General features: G+C 39.5%; 1 protein-coding gene across 1 annotated transcript; it reads left to right on the top strand.

Annotated features, from left to right (window-relative positions):
- The first annotated feature begins 1438 nt into the window (after window positions 1-1438).
- On the top strand, window positions 1439-13811 carry rassf9 (Ras association domain family member 9). The gene is made up of 2 exons (XM_039807536.1): window positions 1439-1599; window positions 11008-13811. The coding sequence occupies exons 1-2, from the start codon at window positions 1553-1555 to the stop codon at window positions 12263-12265; spliced, it is 1305 nt and encodes a 434-aa protein (XP_039663470.1). The 5' UTR covers window positions 1439-1552; the 3' UTR covers window positions 12266-13811.
- The last annotated feature ends 1258 nt before the right edge of the window (window positions 13812-15069 follow it).

A 15069-nucleotide genomic window follows, 5' to 3' on the forward strand; every position in this document is an offset into this window, starting at 1 on the left:
TCATTCATTCAACGCTGTCTTTAAGCCTTAATCATTTGCTGAAGGTTATGGTTTGGTCAAACAAATATTTTAATATGTTTAGGAGTTCCTCAAGGATCAATTTTAGATCCTCTTATCTTATTAGATGTTTTTATTTTTGCTTTTTCATTCTTTTACTCTGATATGTTTCTAACCTGGAACAGGGATATATCTGATAGTTAATCCTAAAATAAACAAGTGATAAAGATTATGCAATGTTAACATACAGTAGGCCTAATATCCCATCAGAGACTTTAAAGTTTACCACATAGTCCGCTCTATCTGCTGTCTGTTTCATGTGCTATTGCTTTAGTGTGGACTTCATATGAACAAAAATGAATCACGTTATAAATTAAATATTAGCAGCATTCCTGTCAACAGTAAACTTTTCTTCAGGACATAATTAAATGATTTACTCACTTTACTGTACAATTAGGCTGCTGCTTTTTGGCCTTTATAGGGCTATACATGATTATTTGGCCATTGCATTTCAGAAATTACAATGATCTCTACTTGTATTTCATTACGAAACACAATACTAAAGGAATATGGCATTCTAAACATGGATGCCTTTAATTGTAAGTATATAAAAAGGTGACTGAAGTAGTACACTATCAAATAAATTCCACTTTGAATTAAAACCAAAAAGTTTCACTTGTCTATATTCACACTAATTGGTCCCCACAGAGACTTGTTTTCTTTTTAGTATAAAGTGTAAAGCAAATATCCCAGTTGGAAAAGCTTCCAGAAAAGAGATTTAAAGCATGAAAAACAGACTGTAGTTAAAGTAGGCTGGATTCTTCAATGTCTGAATTTCATCTTTGTCATTTGAATCCAGCAGGGAGAGCTAGACTAAACCCCAAGAGGTTGCATGTTGCTCTGCATGTCCTGTACTCACTAAGGCTCTAATCATGCTTTAACATTACTTAGTTTTGCCTCTCTATTGCACTTTTAGAAATATTTGTAGAGTATCCAAATACATGAAACCAATGTGCAGAATCTGTGTTTACTTTCCTGTATATTATGTAATCTATATGTTTTTATAATATATGTGCATATGGCACTTTAATGAACATGTTTAGTTTTAAATAGGCTATGCCCAAAATGAGCACCATAATCATAATGGGAGTTCTGCACTTTCTGGTATCATAATATCTTATCTTACTTTCCACGTAAGCTAATGAGTTTAATTTGACTTCATCCTATTTCGTATTTTGTTTTAATTCCTAAAGTTTATTGTTTTCACAGAACAGTGTGACTTTGTATGTTTAGTTCTCTCTTTTTATTCTTCCTCGGTGGTCGTTTCTCAGGTTGTTGCTGCAGGTGGAAGGCGACAGAGATACACCAATAAATGCCGGTAGGCCTATATAGTCTGGGAAACACCTCCCTCCGCTTCTCGGATGGGGCGGACAGAGTTGCAGTCGGAACACCCTTCAACTTTTCTGAAACACTCCACAAAGTGTCCGACGTCCTGCCATGTTGGGACTGTAACGCATTTCGGATTGCTGGTCGATTTTCCTCGCGCTCCTGAGTCATGGCTCCGTTTGGAAAAAACTTCCTGAAAGCTCGACAGAAAAACAGGTAATTTGATGAGTGTAAGGTTTCTTACCGGGAAAAGTGATGAGTGTGGGTTTTTATCCGAGTTCGGTTATTGGAAAGCACTGTTGAGGAGGGAGATTTACGCACAACGCAGTGCGCATCAGATTTATTCCTACATCCAAGTAGAAGGATACTGCAGGCGACAGTCCAAATGCAACCGTAAATATATAGCAACATATATATATATATATATATATATATATATATATATATATATATATATATATATATATATATATATATAAACCTTAAGACAAAAGCATCATTAAACACCAAAACCACAGGGAAACAATATAAACTTCTTAAGAATATTAGGTTATGGGCAGTGGTGGAATGTAACTAAGTAAATTTACTCAAGTATGTACATAAGTACAAATTTGAGATACATGTACTTTTCAGAGATAAATATTGTACTTTTTACTCCACTACATTAATCTGACATCTTTAGTTACTTTACAAATTATGATTTTTGCACACAAAACATAAACAAAAACTTTTTTGTCCACCAGCCAAATGGCTAGTGAATGTTCAGATTTTACCAGCCACTCAATAGATTACCATTGTTGTTTTGGCCGGTGAGTGAAGCAAATCTACCAACCACTTGTATATTTTACCAGCATTTGGCTGGTGAATAGTGCTAATTTTAAACCCTGCTACATGTAGTTTATAAAATATGATGTTTTATTCGAAATTAAACTACCCAACAATATGTAGGCTTACAAGTCCAATAAAAAAAAAAAGAGCCGATTAAACACTGACCTGTTTTGATCGTTTACACTTTCTAAAATGTGAGGATTTTTCTGCATTGAGTACTTTTACTTTTAATACTTTAGGTACATTTTCCTGACGATACTTACATACTTTTATATACATACGTAAGTAACATTTTCAATGCAGGACTTTTACTTGTAACAGAGTATTTTAACAGTGTGGTATTAGTACTTTTACTTAAGTAAAGGATCTGAATACATCTTCCACCACTGGTTATGGGTTATTTTTTTCGTTTTGTCAATTTTTGTTTTAAACCAACATCAACCAGCTTTAGGAGTAGACTTTAACAACTTTTTTTTCATGCATACAGATATATATTTGCCTCTTAATTTGACATCATAACTAAATGAAACTGGTGTAAGAAGATGTGAGTTCTAATTCCCCATTATGGAAAGTTTGAGTAATATATGCCCTTTGATGGTGGTTCTCTTGTTCCTGTCAAAGCACACTGTACTGAACATCAACTTAGAAGAGCCTTTCACCTTCTCTTGCTCTGTAATTACTACTGAGATGTTATGTTTTTTTATACAAGTCTGATCTGGGACACCAGCATCAAAGAACATTTTTACTTCAGGTCAACAGAGATCCTGTCATCAACACATTTGTATAATTTGCTTCAGCAATTCCCTTGATTGGCTATCTTGGCCTTTTGATGTGCAGGGCTGCAGCTGGGATCCAGCCTCAGCTTTGAGAAGGTGGAAGAAATTAGATTTATTGAGCCACACGCTGTCCTCCGTCATCGGTGCACAAATTCAATTTGGACTGTTGACTGCAAACTTTTGTTGTGCACAGTTGGTAAACAGAGCTTCTCTTTTGGAGTATCTAGGTCATGATCTGAATCCGTCGCAGGGTGCAGACAGGATTTATGTTGCCAAGACCAGGATCAGGAAGGTTTTAGTTGTGGGTAAAGAAGTATTTTCATTAGCTTTACTTACCACCGAACTCAGCAGAAAGGCTTTGGATTAAGTTCAGGAAAAAACAGGCTTTTACACTAAATTACTAAACTGTAAAACTCTTTGACAGTGGCACCCGCAGCAGAATGGATAGCTTTTTTGTACATCACACACAGAGCTAGGATGAATTATCTTTGATAACTTCAAACAGTCTGACTGAGGCTGTCTCCAGTGGATGTCTTGTTTTTTTCACGTTGTGTAGTAATTACCATTGCGGCAACTATAATTATCTCAAGTGTTTAGTTCTGTAGATATGTCAAACGCTTGATTTCAGAGACTGGCTTTTACTCGCTGTGAGCTGGGTGTTTGCAGAAGAATGACAAGATGAAGCTGACGTGGAGTTGCAGTTAAAACTTTGACTAACTTTAAAAAGAAATGTGGTATTGATTACAGCTGACAACATGTGGTTGAATGTCCGTTAACATCGAAGCATGACAGTGCGTCATCATCAGGGAGTCCTGTGCGTCAAACTGGTGTCCTGTAGTCAACCAGCACTTACAGACACTCACAGGGTTTGAAATTAGATGGTTCCAGCCATTACCATGTGTCACGCAATCAATGTTTTAGCATGAACGCATTGTGCGTTGGACCAATTAGCTCCTGAAATTGTTTGGTGGACACAAATTAGCAAGCCACAGCGAACAATAAACATCATACCAGTTGTGTTGAAAGGGAGTAAGCCATTTCTTGTCGCTGAGCACAAGTCGATTTGGCAATTCATAGACCTGCTGGGGGAGGTCACAGAGGAAGGGGAGACCAGGGAAGGGGTGTGTTGTGTCTCTGCTCACAGATGCTTATCGGTTTGGGAGTCATCCCAGAGATCAGAATATTCAGATAGAAAAGTGATGTTATTTCCTCGCTGATCCCTCATCCTCTTTCAGATAAGAGAGAGGAAGCGTCTCCTGTCCAGTATCTGCTCTACAAAACAGACACTGAAAACACGATGTGTATACACTTTCCACATTCTATATATCTAGGTTTTTGAGAGGAAAAAATAATTTCTATGTTTTAACTTTAGTTGAATGATTTAATGGCCCTTTATGGCCTCATTATCCTCTCTTTTTGGTTATAAGTGAACTGTCTCAACAGCTATTGGTTGGATTGTTGTGACATTTAGAACAACATTCATGTTCCTCTCAGGATGAATTCAAACAACTTTGGTTTGTCTTTTTAATTTGTCCAATACATAACTTTATGACATTCCCATACTTTGTGTTTATTGCTATTTAGCAAGTACAGCCTCACAGCGCGGCTAGCATGGCGGTAGACTCTTTGTCTTGTTTAAATGTAATGTGTAATGCAGCGTCATTGCTGTGAGCACCACACACAAATTCCCTATTACTTTCATTGGATTGTGTTGGCAGCAGAAATCTGAGAGATGGGTATACGAAAATGATCTGAATGTCCACGACTAGAGCTCAAAAAGAAAATATGTTTCATGTATTTAGGTGAACCAACCCTTTAAAAGAGTTCCCATCAGGAATTTTCACTTTACAGTTTAAACCATGTTTAAATTATCATTTATAATCTACGTTTCCAGCTCTGTTTTTCAGTTGTAAGAGCAAACCTATACATTCATTACCAACAGACTAAACTAAATATTCATTCAATAGCAAGACAACTAGAACCGTTGACAGTGATGGCTACAGGATATATTCACTGATATCCTATCGCAGCTTTGTTCTGTTGGAATTGTATGCATCCCCTTATCTCTCTTATATCATTATTGATCTAAGAAAACACACAGAGACACTGGAAAGCTATAATTCTGTCATTTGTTATGACTTGTTCAAACCACCAGCATGCAGTTCTCTGTGCTAACTTGTAGCTTGCACATTTATAACACAGAGGGAATTGTTCATGTCTACAAGGATGTCATTATGACTATTACAATGGAAGAGAGCCATGCCACCATGCTGGAGCTGTAACATAATCGCCCCACGCAGAAACGTGTATGGAAAATTCATATCATTTAAATGTGGTTTCCTCCCACATGTCTGATGTCTCATTCGCTACCTTTGGTGGTTCAAACTGAGGTCAAGCGGGTCCGCTCAGGTTACTTGGGTTCACTCAGGTGTGAAATGTTAAGGTGTAAACCTTTCCTGTGTTAGTCTCTTTAGGGCATCCATCCTCACTATATAACTTTATATTTTATTATTTCTGTTAATCATCATACATCTTAATTCTATTTGCGCGTTTCCAATCAGAAGTTCATCACAATATCCGCGTCAGCTTTGTCATTTATCGCCCAATGCTGTGACCTATGAGGGCACCCTCATTTGTTGCGTCTGGAACCACAGCTTAATCCCAAACTATGAATACCAAATGGCACCCAAAGTGACAGCCCTTATGGACATATTAGCTGCGATGCAATCAGCCCAATGGTGCGTGCAGTATTTGCGTTTGTTTGTCTAAATCAGATCAGCCTCTGAGAAATGTTTACATATTTCAACATGACGCTTCATTATTAACACTGCTAGGCATTAAATATTTTATTCCAGACCTAGATTTGTTAACACTTTCTTCACATCAGAGCGGAGCTGAAAGCAGACCATAGTGACCGAATCCATTTTCCTTCCTCCCTCGGTCCATTGCACAGTGGTGGCAGGATGTTGTGTGTGCGTTGGTGATTGTGGCCCAGGACAAATACAGGTGTTTCCCTGCCTTGCTGTACCCTCTTCCTGCACAGCTGAGGGCTTGGGCTACCCTCTCTGAAATATCCAATTGTCTGTAGAGCGTGTTTATTCACCTGTATGTTCAGATATGACACGTTTATCACGTTTAGGCCAGTGTTAGTGGTTGTACGTCACAGGGTATTTAAAGATGTTTTGAAAAGTAATGCTGTACTGTTCATGTTCTTCTTTTCCTTTTGCTTTTCCCTTCCCTGATCTTTTTTCTTTCATTCATCCTCCCATACATGCTTGTGACACCTTAAAAAGAAGCCGTTTAAACTTCTGATTCCTCATCACAGGCTTCTAGTGATGGGAGATGTTTTCAAATTCAGATCACTGTGTGTGTGTGTGTGTGTGTGTGTGTGTGTGTGTGTGTGTGTGTGTGTGTGTGTGTGTGTGTGTGTGTGTGTGTGTGTGTGTGTGTGTGTGTGTGTGTGTGTTAAATATTGCAGTGTATCAGTTGAGATGGTTCTAAGTTTAAAGACTTAACACTCTGCAGTTTAATCAAGAGATGTGGTCTTTTTACATCTATAATCTCAATCTTCTGTACTGTAACTAATAACTACAGCTGTTAAATAAATGTAATGAACTAAAACGTACATTTATGTATGTCCCTCTAAATGGAGTACAAATATAAAGAAGCATGAAGTTAAAAAAAATCTGATGTTTCTCAAAACTGCACCGGTGTAACATGTAGTGTGTAGTAGCAAATTAATAAAAATGTAAATTTACTATTTTTCATGAGTTGGGAGCAGTTCCCCCAGATTTCACTTTATAACCCTTTTAGATTGTTTAATTCCACACATTTTTAAGAGGTATTTCACCTAAAAAAGACCCAAAAGATTTGTTTTTCTGACTGTTCTCTCACATTCTCATAAATAAACTAGAACGTTCATCATCTCTCGACCCCTCAGTTTTATCTTGTGACCTCTGAGGGGGTTTAGCTCCCCAGGTTGAGAATCACTGCAGTACAACACCACAAACCATGAGCTCAGAAATAACCATAGTTGAATTATTTTTGAATTTCTGACACTGTTCTGCTTATAATATTCAATATTTGTTGAGACAAACATAGGATGCGTTGCAGAGTTGTTGTTATGGGATTGCGTTATATTGTACGTGTGTGGTTTTCTCTCCTGAGCAGCAGAAGCATCTGTGGGGGTTCCTGAGTAGCTGGTAGTTTGAAACGAAGGTCAAAGTCGCTGTAGTCGTTTGTCTTTGATTGCCCGAGGCTTGCTGGATTTGTTTGGCTTGCGCATAGCTCAGGTATTTGCTTTGCCTCGCACGTCTCCGAGGGTCTCCGTAACCATTAACCAGCCTGTTGCTTTGTTGCATACGTATCGCATTCCTGAGACCTTATTCACCGGCAGTTTACACAATGCTCCAGTTGTGTATTTTTATGCCGTGTGGGAACCAAAACACAGTGGTCTATCAGACTGTAAAATCAGCAAACAGAGATAATGCAGCATTTATGTTCTCCCATTTGAATCATTCTTAATACATCTCACTTGCTTGCACTGGCGTGCAGGTGGGTAGTATCTGTATCATCTTCACAGGATGTGTATTTTTGCCCACCCTCCCCTGTGCTGATCAGTGGTTAATGTGGGCTGCAGTCAGCCAAGGTTATCTCCTCCGATAAAGACACAGCAGTTACATGATGCAAGGTTCAGATCTGAAACCAGTGCTGCATACCAAGGGGAACACCTAACATTTGATAGCCAGGCCATCTATAGTATTTCATTTTATTCAAAACCTTTGTACATGCTCTTGATAAGGCTATTGTGCACTAATCCTTGAATGCAGCTTTCTTTATTTTGAACTGAATGGAAAATAAATGGCAGAGGAAAAATCCTTTATTCATTTTTTTTTTATTAAGCTTCGGGTTAGTTCATGCAGGACACGGAGGTCATAGTTGAATTATCATTCCTATCAGACAAACACCAATAACAATGCTTTGCCTCCACCGCCTTCCTAGTTCAGAGTCCTAACATGACTCAAAGTATAAATTGTTTTCGATGTCTTTTTTGTGTGTCCCCTCTTTTTTTACCTGGGGGCATACTGGCAATCTGGCAGTTCTAGCGAATGCCAGAAGGGCCTGTGCACTCTTGGGCCGATTTGGGCCGCTGGAAAAAAAGAGAAAAATGCGGCAACACTGGCGTTTTACACTAGTTTGACATAAATATGCAAGACTGTACGGCTGCAGCCTGGAGCCTCCTGTTTGGTGCTGGCGGGCTTCTACTTTTCAAAATAAAAGCTTGCGTCTGGTCCGCTATGTCTTCGTACTTTTGTGTTTTGGGTGTTTAAGTATGTTATAACATGTTTTAAATATGCAAGCATCTCCATTCTATTCTAAGATGGTGCCATGGTAGTTTATTTGAAGGTGTTATGAATTGCATCAGTGTCTGTATTATGTAACTATGAAAGCCTGTAAGTGCGCCTCATGCTGCTGGTGCCATAATCTCACGTGAGCCTGGTTTATGCAATTATAAAGCAAATAATGTCCCTATCTGAAATTGGGCCGGTAAGGGACGAAATTGCCAGGGCCAAATTTATGTCCTAGTCCACCCCTGCCCAGGGGGGTTTCTGCATGGTGCTCCCTGTTTCAGCTTAGCATGTTGCTTGGCTGGTCCAGTGAGCATTATCAAGAGTGGAGCCATCAGCGCCAAGCATAACTGTATTTCTGTTTTTGTTGCAATAAATGGTTAAATCTATGACTACAGTGTTCCTGACTGAACTGTTTTAGCCTTGTGGTTTCTGTCCATTTATGTCAGATTACGTGAACAGCGTCTCGCTGCTCCCTCAGTGATGTCAGAGTTTGATGTCTGAAATTAACTGTAGATGAAACTTGACATTAACCAGAATTACAAGCACATTATCCTGATTTATTACCGTTGGCAGTTTAAAGTATTCCTTGTTTGATTTTGGGGGTGAAGGAATGTTGGTCTGTGGTTTGGAAACCAGTCTGCAGTTCACTGTTAGAGGAGGAGCTCCAGTTGTTGTCTCTTTCTCTGGTTTCTTTGAGATTAAACTGTCTGTAATTACAGGAGTATTATATATCGCTTATTTTTTTTTTTTTGCTTTCAGTGTCGGCTTTAACTTCAAATAAGAGTAATTCACTCAGACAGACACTTGGCAGTCAGCTACAGTACATCAGAGAAAACCTAATTAATCACATGAACTGCAGAATATAAATAATAACAATACATCATTCTTTATCTTGAAATCAAATTGAAATGTCTGGCAATGTTATCTACTTATTTGATTACTTGCTCATGTTGTGGATGTCTGCATTGCCGGTGCCTATCATTTAATGACTGGATATTAGTTCCTGGATATTACCGGATGGTGCATTAAGCATGTAAAAAATTGATGTCTTCGGCCCATCAGAGGTCAAGTTTTACGGTCCAGACGAAAAGGTAATGAGGGACTTTGGGTTAAATTGCTCAGAACTGAACCATTAAGTGATCATCTGTGATGAGTAAAACGATGAGTAACAGTCTAATAGAATCAAGCCAGGGAGCACAAAATGAGGGAATTAAGTTTTCTGCTCATTGACATAATGGGAAACCATCAAAGTAAGACCTGTTTAAGTAAATATACTACTTAGAGTAGTAAAAGGACTTCTAAAGCATGAGTAGGAAAGTATGTGTGTGTAGTGTACCTCAACTTAAAGCTCTTTACCTGCTGATGTAAAACTTGTAAAGCATTTGAACACAACTCTTTTGTAAACTTAGTTGTTTAAAAAAAGTCATTGGTATGCTTCAAGTCTGGCAGGGGACCTTTTGTTGTATGTCATCCATCCTTTCTATCCTCTCATTTCCTGTTACCTCTCTAATGTCTGTCTAAAGAAAGATAAACAAGAACTGAGTTCCAAATCGCATACTTTTCTTTTTTTTACTTTTAGAATGAACTGCAGCTGCACTTACAACGTATGTACTGTTACATGCAGTACGCATACAAGTGGGACATACTACTTCTTCATAACTTGAACTTGACCCTCTTGCCCTTATATGCGCGCAAAGAATTGTGGATCAGAATAGCCAGAAAGACATGCTGGCTTGCTTACTGCAAAATCCGACCGGAGGCAGTAGGACATCCTGGTGTGTTTGATATACTGCATTTGACACACTATTGGGACATACTAAATATTATTCTCGCATACTAAATAGCATGGTAGTATGGGTATTGGAATGCAGGGAGAGTCTAAAGGCATGCTAAATGCTAATGTCAGCATGCTAACACGCTTACTATGACTCTGCTAACATGCTGATGTTTAGCAGGTTAACCATCTTAGTTTGAATCCATGGTGTCATTCGTTTTGCAGGTATTTGCTCATTAACCTAATTACTGGAGTAGGAATTTGACCTGATAGTGGCACTAGATGAACACCAATGTTATAACAATGTGTTCAAAGGTCATAAATGTAACAGATTTTATGACAACCCATTTGATAGTTGTCGAGACATTTCACTAAAAAATACAAATGTCAACCTTGTGGTGGCACTAGAGGTAAAAGTAGGACATTAGCTAAATCAGTAGGGATTTTAGAGGCACTGTAGAAGCATAATCCAACTATAAAGTGCGGAATCGTTGTCGATGTGCTGTATGCATTTATGACTGTCCTTCGCATATCTCAAGAACCGTTTATCCAATCACCTTCACACTTAGCAAGTATATTGAGCTGAGGACCCAAGGGAATGCAGTGTCGAGTGCGAAGGTAATCAGAGGAGTGGTTCTTAAAAACGCTGCAAGCAGCACTACCAGGGGCCGAGCAATTGGCTCGCTCTGAACGGGCACGCATTCCGAACGGGCACTACACCCATACTTAAAAAAAAAAAAAAAAACATTTAGGAAATGTTATTGTTTTTCTGCGCACGTTGCTGACTTCTGTTTGTTGTGAATATATTTGTCACGTTATGGGGTTAAGACTTCCAAATGTTTCACTCCAAAGCCACAATTGCTGTAAAAGCTTTGTTTTTCTGTCTCTTTACCAGAACAAAAGATGCAGAGCCAGTGGAAGGAAAGGAGATTCAGGTTACGGTCTGCAACGAGGACAAGGTTGTCTGTGGAGTAACAAAGCACACAACATGTGCAGATATGATTCAGGCATTACTGGATGATCACAAATCAATCCCAGAGAGCAAGCGGCTCCTGCTCGGAGAACCCAAAGACTTCTGTCTGGTTGAGCGGTGGAAGGGTTTTGAGAGGGCCTTGCCTCCTCTCACCAGAATCCTGAGACTCTGGTATGCCTGGGGTGACCAGAGACCCTTTATCCACTTTACTCTAGTCAAAACCAGCGATTTTGTGCCTCAGCCCACCAAGAAGGGTGGAAAGTCCAAGGGGGCCAAGGCAAAGCGATGGGAGCACGGTCATACTCAGTCACTGCCCGTGGAGAGACAAAAGCGCATGGTGAAGAAAGCTTTCCGGAAGCTGGAAAAGCTTCACAATGAGACCAAGAGCTCCCCGGGTGCTGACGAGGTCGACCGGATGGTGCAGCTTATTCTCAACCAGGACCACGCCATCCGGGAGCAGATTCAGCGCATGAGGGAGCTGGATGTGGACATCGAGCAGTTGGAGCTGGAAGTGCAGAAGGAAGCTGAGGCCGAGAGTTCCCTGGCTCAGGCTGCTGGTCAGAGTTTGGAGGCGCACAGCGACAAGCAGCTGCAGGAGTACCTGTACAACAGCGACGGAGTCAAACAGCTTGAGCTGCAGGTTCAGAGGCACCAGGCGCTTATCCTCCAGCTGTCCCGGGACATTGACGCCGAGCTGAGGACGGCCAACTTCCCACGGAGCCAATATGAGGACATTGAACAGGAAGGAGCCGCGGCCGCTTCCTGGATCCCCTTGGAGACAGACGAATCGTTCTACGCCGCTGAACTCGAGAGGTTGCAGGATGAAGTGAAACACAGCCTCTTCACAGGCGTGTCCCTGCACAACCAAGCTGCAGAAATAGACAAGCAGCTGAAGTACTGTGACGCTACGTTGGTCTCCAAGGATCAGGAGTGCTGGCAGCTGGCTGCCCAACTGAGCTCACTGCAAATTGGGGATGGCGAAGAAGAGGAGGAGTCCAGTCCTGTCCCTCTCAAAAGTGAGACTCAGGGCAGCATCTCACAGACAGTGAAACTCAAGCACAGCCTGTCCCCTCTAGACGTTACGGACACAGACTCAGACACTGGGATTAGCTCCACACACAGTCAGGACTCGCTGTCGCCATGTCTCGACTTCCCTCCACCCCTGGACACAGACGTTTGAACAACCCAGTTGACCCTGCAATTTATTGTTCTGTATGCACTAGCCCCCAGTGTGTGCCTGTCGTGTGTTTTCATTACATTTCAGTCACAGAGCTAAGCGTCTGTTTTTCTGAAAGATAAATCCCTGGTGGTCTTTTATGAAACATGAAGATAATTTATTTAGAGCTAAAACACTTAGTTGATTGACGGAAGATAATCAGCAATTATTGTGATAATAAATAAGCAAAAATGCCAAATATTCTTTGGCTTCAGTTTCTGAAATGAAAGGTTGTACTGTTTTGACTCTGTCGTGTATGTTAGTATAGTATAGGATAGTGAATGTCATTGGGTTTTAGACTGTTGGTCAACAAAAAAATGCAACGTGAGGATGTCAATTTGGACTACTTAGTCCAATCCATTAGCTGAAAAAATAATAAATGAATGAAACCTTTATTTCATTCATTTGCTTTGCACAAAGAGCATACAATGATATAAAAAAACATCATCAACCATACACGAGAGCACATAATATAACAGGAAACAAATGCATCATCAATCAATAGATTGAGTAATTGTTTTTGCCGTTTTGATGGTATTTTCTCAATCAAATATAGAGATGGAAGCTGTAGGTGAAATACATCCATGTATTCATCTACAAAGTTATTGCCGTTGTGTTTTGTATGTTTCGTCTTGTGCTGTTAAAAAAGGAGCAAGATGACACATCACTTTTGGATTGTAAAATGAGTCTTTTTTTTAAATCCAGAGGGACCAAAGAATCTTTGAGGATTCTGGAAATACCTTCAAAAAACAGCTGCAATTGTTGAATAACCTCCTGGGTTTCTTGCTAATGCAAACGGATGCTTTGGTCTTTGACCTAAATGTAATGATAATACCTGCACAAAACTGGAGCTATATGTGCGCCAGCTTCGGTCCATCACTGTTTATGGCGGCTGGGTTTCCCGACTTTTGAGTGTACACTTTTACGACTATTTTACCATCTAAGGTGTACAAGGCTTAGTTACTTAAAAGCATTTTTTTTATTGTTTCATTTCTTAACAATGGTGAATGTATGCTTCTTTTCTTTCTTAAGGTTCTCAAGCTATTTATGAAGCTGCACTTCTTTGTACACACTTAAGTCTATTAACAATGTTTTATATTAAAACTGTTTTGGATGTAGAATTTAAGATTTGTTAAAAATGTAAACATTCCTCGACTACACTGTAAACATATTGCTGTAACCACTGTAAATGATTATTCTTATGACACAGGCACAATGTGTAAAGACTATTTGATGAAATAACCGAGGCAAACATATTTATTTATCATGTAATTATATTTTACACATGAGATTGTATTATGACTGTTTCCCCTCTGAGGCAATGATCTCCATCTGCCACTGATCTGATTAAACACATTATATTCAGGGCCAAAACAGCGCAAACATCTGAATTATATCTGTGTAATCATGAGCCTGAAAACAACAACAACAACAACAACAACAACTATGATAAAGTAAAATGTACATTTCAACTTTCATAATAAACACTAATACTGTAAATGTCAAGTAATCACTGTGTTGTTGAGTTTGTTGGTAAAAAAAATAATTCAAGTTATTGAATGCAGCTTTTGCAACAGTGAGGCTGTACAAAAAACGTGTTAATGGTAAAACCACAAGGAAAAACAAGTCAAGGTGCCACATTGTATAGATTCCTCAAAGCTCTGAGTCACCACAGAGAAATGACACAGCTACTTATGCACCGAGCCACCCCCTTGTCAATGCAGCATATAATCAGACAAGATGGTCGCCAGGCAAGCACAAACAACAGCGAGCACTCTCCTCTTGTCAAGGTATACTGCTGACAGACTAACACTTTGTACTCGGGGCAGAGCGGGGCTGGCTGCTGGAAAAGCAGAGGATATCTATTTCACACACTAATTGCTTAACCCCCTCCCTCGTCCTCCTTCATCACTTTAAGCCACTAAGTAACTCCACCAAGCATGAAAGGCCAGAGATATAACAATGTGAACAATCTTGCACCGGTGCCTCACACTTGTTGATAGAACAGGGGTTTATTACGTATTTCCAGCATGTTTCACCAACAGGTACGCACCAAGCTGGAATAAGTAAGCATTTTGGAGTTATATTCTAATGCAAATCAGACCTGTTTTGAGTTGGTGGAAAAGTTAAAGGAAAGGAATGTTGAATAACTAAGTCTGTTCAAGGAAGGCCTTAAAAACCAGAGGCACGCTCAGATCACCTCATTATTTAATTGACAGATATGTTGAGGCACCTGCCGTTCTCAGATGGCAATACATAATTAAATAAACTGATGAAGCATCTCCAGGTACCTTTTCTCATATTAGTAACCCTTAATGCATCTGAGGCACCAAATGAAATAAACTGAGGAAGGATCTCCCTGTTCTTTCTCATATCAGTTGCTGTAAATGCAGCTGAGGCACCAAAAAAAGTTTAACGCAACACAGGGTGTATATTATTTGAAAGACAATATACATTTTCCACCATTCAGTGAGACTTTGGAATAGTATGGGCCTTTAAATGAAAACTTTCTTTAACATACCTTGCAGTGTTGTAGTAGGCTACTTGAGATCGTTCTTAGTCTCAAGACCGGTCTAAAAGGGTAACTACCGTCATTTTAGCATCTTAAAATACACTTCAGACAAACAAAATAACAAAATAAAACAGTGAAAAGCACCAATAGTCAACCATACAATATCATCGCAGTATCGACATCGAGGTATTTGGTCAAGAATATCGTGATATTAGATTTTCTCCATATCGCCCAGCCCTACTGTGCATTTTCTGAT

The sequence above is a fragment of the Perca fluviatilis genome, chromosome 8 (genome assembly GCF_010015445.1).
Source record: "Perca fluviatilis chromosome 8, GENO_Pfluv_1.0, whole genome shotgun sequence".
In the NCBI taxonomy this organism is placed as follows: Eukaryota; Metazoa; Chordata; class Actinopteri; order Perciformes; family Percidae; genus Perca; species Perca fluviatilis.